Here is a 6,968-nt window from a genome sequence, read left to right on the forward strand (position 1 = left end):
CTAAATTAGAGCCTATGTACCACAGCAAAGGAGTAGGGGGAAAAGAGGAGAAATTGAGAGCAAAGTGGAAAACTGCCCTCCCTCCCCAACTTCTTTTTCAACTTGTACTTTGTTAGCTGTCCGACAGTTTCACCAGTTTCCAGGGCCAATAGGAACTCACATGAAGTGTTCCTATTTTCCATACAGCTAAACTTCAAATTCTATGAAAATCTATGTCACAGTAAATTTCTTACATTTCTTGTCCAACTTGATTAATCACAGCACTGGAGAAGCACATTGAAATTTGTCTTTTAAGTTTTCCCAACGTCACCAACACACATGCCTGATCCGAAAAGCTAACCTCTCATCCACCCCATACGTTCTCCAACATGGACTGTGGTAATATCTATGGATGCACAGTGTAATTACTATCATACAGAAATTGCAGAATACCAAAAAAATATATACACCCAAGCTACCAAAAAAGAGCAAAATTATTCTTAAATCTCAAGTGAATCTTTATCTTTCTGGACTCTTCAACGAGGCAAATACAAGAGAAAGGAAGACAAGTGTTTGCTGAGAGGATATCCATTCTTGTTCAAACAACACTGAAAATAAAACAATCCCTTACTTACCACAAAAGGAATATGATATTTCTACATCTGAGGATCCGCAAAGCACCTTTTTTCCTTGTGATTCAGTGAATCCAGAAGTAAACAGAATGAAAAAAACAAGCTGAAACATGCTTGCATATCTTCAAGCCTTCCAAAAATAAAGGGGGTACTATCTGGGTGAAGATTTTACTTGAACACTTTGTTTTCAGGAAAGAGGAACAAAGTTAGGCCGAGTCATCAAGAGCCACGTGATTACTGGGTTTGTTTTGCTTTTTTTGTTACATTTCCTCAAATTCTCTGTACACTTAACTTGATATTTTACTGCATTTATGCCAGCTATCTTTGTAATAAAGTTATGGGAAGAAGGGGAAATTCTACATCTACTGTTACATTTTTCCAAGGTGATCACATTTTGGATTGTATTAGCAATGTGGTTTTAAGCCACAAACGAATAATGAAAGAGAAAATATTTTACACCAAATAGGGAAGTTGAAAAAAATCTAAAATAGATGATTACCACAATTACGTAAAAGGAAGTGTAGTTGATTTATCAGAAGTAGCATCTCAAAGCATAATTACCATGGCTGAGGAGAGCTTTGCTGTGTAACATAAGAAATTTAGAAAATCTTTATTTAACTGATTTTAAAAAGTTCACTTTCTTATTAAGATACATTAGTCAAAGATTTTCCAAGAACATAGATCACACACAGCTTACCATCACTAGGAAATCTTAGTATTTGTAATAAAATTGTGAGGAATCTAATTAGATGACAATGTCAAACCTAGCTGGGACAAGGCTTAACCATGAATAGCTGACATGACACATTTCAGAGTAGCAGCCGTGTTAGTCTGTATTCGCAAAAAGAAAAGGAGTATTTGGTGGAAAATACAGTGGGGAGATTTATATACACACACAGAGAACATGAAACAATGGGTTTTATCATACACACTGTAAGGAGAGTGATCACTTAAGATGAGCCATCACCAGCGTGGGGGGGGGAGGAGGAAAACCTTTCATGGTGACAAGCAAGGTGGGCCATTTCCAGCAGATAACAAGAACATCTGACAGGTTTCAGAGTAGCAGCCATGTTAGTCTGTATTCGCAAAAAGAAAAGGAGTACTTGTGGCATCTTAGAGACATGCATCCGATGAAGTGAGCTGTAGCTCACGAAAGCTTATGCTCAAATAAATTTGTTAGTCTCTAAGGTGTCACAAGTACTTCTTTTCTTTTTAAGAACATCTGAGGAACAGTGGGGAGTGGGGTGGGGGGGAGAAATAACATGGGGAAATAGGTTTACTTTGTATAATGACTCATCCACTCCCAGTCTCTATTCAAGCCTAAGTTAATTGTATCCAGTTTGCAAATTAATTCCAATTCAGCAGTCTGTCACTGGAGTCTGTTTTTGAAGTTTTTTTTTGTTGAAGGATAGTCACTCTCAGGTCTCAGAGTAGCAGCCGTGTTAGTCTGTATTCTCAAAAAGAAAAGGAGTACTTGTGGCACCTTAGAGATTAACAAATTTATTAGAGCATAAGCTTTCGTGAGCTACAGCTCAAAATTTGTTAGTCTCTAAGGTGCCACAAGTACTCCTTTTCTTTTTACTCTCAGGTCTGTAATTGAGTGACCGGAGAGATTGAAGTGTTCTCCTACTGGTTTTTGAATGTTATAAATCTTGATGTCTGATTTGTGTCCATTTATTCTTTTATGTAGAGACTGTCCAGTTTGACCAATGTACATTGTAGAGAGGCATTGCTGGCACATGATGGCATATATCACATTGGTAGATGCGCAGGTGAACGAGCCTCTGATAGTGTGGCTGATGTGATTAGGCCCTATGATGGTGTCCCCTGAATAGATATGTGGACAGAGTTGGCAACGGGCTTTGTTGCAAGGATAGGTTCCTGGGTTAGTGGTTCTGTTGTGTGGTTGCTGGTTTCAAAAACAGACTCCAGCAAGAGACTGCTGAATTGGAATTAATTTGTAAACTGGATACAATTAACTTAGGCTTGAATAGAGACTGGGAGCGGATGAGTCATTATACAAAGTAAACCTATTTCCCCATGTTATTTCTCCCCCCGACCCCACCCCCACCCCAGTTCCTCAGACGTTCTTGTTAACTGCTGGAAATGGCCCACCTTGCTTGTCACCATGAAAGGTTTTCCAAAGTAAAACTATTTCCCCATGTTATTTCTCTCCTTCACCCCACCCCGCACTGTTCCTCAGATGTTCTTGTTAACCGCTGGAAATGGCCCACCTTGCTTGTCACCATGAAAGGTTTTCCTCCTCCCACCCCGCCCCCGCTGGTGATGGCTCATCTTAAGTGATCACTCTCCTTACAGTGTGTATGATAAAACCCATTGTTTCATGTTCTCTGTGTGTGTATATAAATCTCCCCACTGTATTTTCCACCAAATGCATACGATGAAGTGAACTGTAGCTCACGAAAGCTTATGCTCAAATAAATTTGTTAGTCTCTAAGGTGCCACAAGTACTTCTTTTCTTTTTGACATGATACAGAAGATGACCATGTCAGCTAACTCATCACAATCATGTTTAACACAATTAAATTTAGTGACGACAAAGCCTGTAGACACATGAACTTGATATCATTTAGCAGCATATCCTCTACACATGGCTATTCCTTTAGCCTCCCCCCGCCTCTTTTGAGTTCTCTCTTTGTATTTATCATTACTGTTCCTGTACTCTTGCCTGAAGAATGCACTTTGCAAAAGAGCACCAGGCCCAAGTACTGAATAACTGGGAAATTAGAGTGAGTAGGAGAAGGACATCATGCATGGTATAATCAATAAGAGGCATGAGACTGACCTAGCTATTTTTTATAGGAAAGACCCCTTGTCCATCAAACATGGGGCCCCTAATGCAGTGCCCACAAGTAGTTAACCAACATTTAAAAAATAAATGAGAATAAAAACTCCTCACCTCTACATTATTCCCTCTTCTGTTTTTCTCACTGCACTGTTCCTTCTCTCTCTCACAATATACTAGAAGTTCTTTGGGGCAGAGATTTTCCTTATTTCATGTCTTCCTTAATAAGCACATTGTTGGTGCTTATCAATGAGATTTGGAATATGATGCAGATGAGTGTTAATAAATTCACTAGACAACGCCCAAGTCACCAAGGATGGGGCAAACTCAGTCATTTGAGGCCAATGTCTATTGTCTTCAAAAGAGGGATGGCTTCTGAGACCTGAAGAATCTAGGTGATTCTTTCACTGTCTTATCCGACTGTATTCTAATGTCTATTTGCTAAACAGAAGTCTATAATATTTCTATAATCTCATTAATGTTTGCACTTTTTATTTCTGTCAAACTTAGTAAAGATCTTAAAGTTAAGATTTTTAAAAATAGAATCCTAACTTTAGGCTTCTAAATCTATTCTAGGCTCCTAAATAAGTGGCTTGATTTTCCAGTGGTCTGAGCAGCCAACAGATCTCATTGAGTTCAGCAGAAGTTGTTGGGTGCTTAGTATTTTGGAAAATCAGATCACTTATTTAGGAGCCTAACTTTATGCTAGAATTTAGAAAATCATAGCCTACATTCCAGATTTAAGACTAGTTTGAAACCAGTAGGCCAAAATTTTAAAGCACCTTGAATATTATAGTTCTCTTAACTGTACTTTCTATCTACAAAGATAGGACAAAAATTTTATGCAACATCTTTCACTTTCGCCGATTAGTTTTCAGAATTGAGGTAGACTGGACCAACACTCACTCAACAAAATCAAGACTAATTCAGTTCTCAGCTATTTACATGGGTATCAAAGCTTATCATCACCTTTAAGAGAGGAAACTATTGTCTGACTGAAACTATATGTACAAATTTCTTCCAAATATATTTAACCTGGAACTTTGTATTAATGATATTACTATTTCATCACAATTAACCTTCCTGATTCTTAAATATTTCTGCATGCCCTTCATAGATCATAAATTGTACTTATCACTTAGCAAAAGTGATTTCTATAGTGTAAATTCATATATTTAATTTTTTTTGTTGTTCTGCACATAAGAAAACAATTAAAAGATTACATGCAAAAAAGCAACTTTGGTAATTTTATCTGACCCCCATACCATAGTATCTGAGTGCCTCACAAGTATTAATGAATTTCTTTCACAACACGTGAGTAATTTAGAGGCGTATTTTACCCATTTTATATATGGGGAACAAGCACAGTGAGATTAAAGGCTTGATTTTCAGAGGTTGTTTCACAAGGCATAATACGTGGAATCCAAGGGTGTTGGAAAACAACTTTCATGGTAACCCCAAAGTGGTAAGAGAGTGATAGAATCCATTAGATGCCTGGAACACTTGGTAGGAACAATGGGGACTTCAATAAAAATACGAGATACTACCAACTAATTGTTTGTTAGTGAAGTATATGAATTTCTAAAGGAGATTACAAATTTCAAGTAAGAAACAACAGCTTGCTCTAAAATATTTTCAAAACTATATGAAGATCACTAGAGTTACTCTGGGCTGATGATGTTTAAGATCAGAGGCGTGCACAAGGGGAGGGGGGGTAAGCAGGGACATGAGCTCCCTCAATAATCGGTGTGGGCACAGAACTCCTCCATCTCCAGGGCTGCTGTGAGGAGAGCTTGCTCCGCTGGCCCCATGGGGAGAATGAGCTTCTCTGCCCCAGGGGGAGCTGACAGATCCTCTGGCCCCGGTGCCGCAGCAGGAGCACAGAACATGCCCCTAAAAAACCCATCAAATTTTTATTCCTACGCACACCCCTGTTCAAGATTGACATTAAGTTTGTACACACAGCTTTCAAGTTTGTTTTCCTTTAGAGGATTTTTAAACAATACAATACAATAGGATAGAACTATTTCTTGATTTCTGAATTTCTGTAGTTTTCTTAACTAATATTCATATTACAAAGTACATGCACTTATTTTAGCTATCATGTAATTATATATTGTGATATGTATGCATCCCTTGTAATCCATATCCACCATATATTTATTTTCCAAAATTACTTTTGCAGTGTAAAAAACTCAGTTTTGCTTAAAAAACAGCAAAATATGTAATTAAATAAGAATAAGTGGCAGAAATGCATAAGAACATAAGAATGGCCATACTGGGTCAGACCAAAGGTCCATCCAGCCCAGTATCCTGTATACTGACAGTGGCCAACGCCAGGTGCCCCACAGGGAGTGAACCTAACAGGTAATGATTAAGTGATCTCTCTCCTGCCATCCATCTTCGCCCTCTGACAAACAGGGGCTAGGGACACCATTCATTACCCATCCTGGCTAATAGCCATTAATGGAATTAACCTCCATGAATTTATCCAGTTCTCTTTTAAATCCTGTTATAGTCCTAGCCTTCACAACCTCCTCAGGCAAGGAGTTCCACAGGTTGACTGTGCGCTGTGTGAAGAAGAACTTCCTTTTATTTGTTTTAAACCTGCTGCCCATTAATTTCATTTGGTGGCCCCTAGTTCTTATATTATGGGAACAAGTAAATAACTTCTCCTTATTCACTTTCTCCACACCACTCATGATTTTATATACCTCTATCATATCCCCCCATCGGAATGCATCCGATGAAGTGAGCTGTAGCTCATGAAAGCTTATGCTCAAATAAATTTGTTAGTCTCTAAGGTGCCACAAGTACTCCTTTTCTTTTAACCATTCAATAACTCTTTTTTCTTCTTTTTTATTATTAATAAAATCTTCAGTTAGTTTACTAAGGATTGTCAGACAGCGAGATATTTGGGTAAGGTCTGAGATACATATTGACCTGGGGGTAAGTTTCTGATCCTTTGGGATTGGATGAACCTCATGTATGGTGAATTAGATTTTCAGAACTTCTCATCATTATAAGACCAGTTTGTCTGGATGGGAACCAAGGGCTAGAATTCCTAAAGGGGACTGCGTTTTGGCTTCTTGTTATCCAGTGTGGTGCTATGGAAGCTCTGTTGTTACCGGTTTGGTGAATCTAAAATTAGAGAATAAACCACCAGTTTTTGGGGTATGTCTGCCCTGTTTCTTGCATTCTGCCCTGAGTGTGGCATTCTCAGTATAATCCATTCTAGGCACCAGTCACACTAGTGAGCTCAGCTGGGCCCAATAAATCCTCACTAAGTGATTGTGCTCCCACATTGAACAGAAGGGCCACCAGATCCCTCTTAAGCCTGATAGCAACAGTAGCACACTGGCTGCTCAATGCAGCTGCATCAGACCTGCTTCCTGTCCAGCCCTTGCTCCACCCTTTGCCTGCTCCAGCCCTAGTCCCTGCCTAACCGTAAACTCCTGATTCCTAACTCCTAGCTCAGACCATTGACTTGTCTCCTGACCATGCCTCAGGTTCTGCCCTCTGATTCTGTGTGGACCACTTGGTCAGACTCC

General features: G+C 39.0%; 1 protein-coding gene across 7 annotated transcripts in view; it reads right to left on the bottom strand.

Annotated features, from left to right (window-relative positions):
- Positions 1-1,402, bottom strand: part of LY96 (lymphocyte antigen 96) — a 35,092-nt gene extending 33,690 nt beyond the window's left edge. For 2 of the 7 annotated variants that reach the window (XM_043507703.1, XM_043507702.1), the window contains exon 1: positions 615-1,323. In XM_043507703.1, coding sequence (XP_043363638.1) covers positions 615-723 — 109 coding nt within the window. In that variant the 5' untranslated portion in view covers positions 724-1,323. Of the gene's footprint in view, positions 1-614 lie in introns of all 7 variants that reach the window. The other 5 variants (XM_038388436.2, XM_038388429.2, XM_043507704.1 and 2 more) reach the window with 4 other exon arrangements.
- Between the last annotated feature and the right edge of the window lie 5,566 nt (positions 1,403-6,968).

The sequence above is a fragment of the Dermochelys coriacea genome, chromosome 2 (assembly GCF_009764565.3).
Source record: "Dermochelys coriacea isolate rDerCor1 chromosome 2, rDerCor1.pri.v4, whole genome shotgun sequence".
NCBI classification, from domain to species: domain Eukaryota; kingdom Metazoa; phylum Chordata; order Testudines; family Dermochelyidae; genus Dermochelys; species Dermochelys coriacea.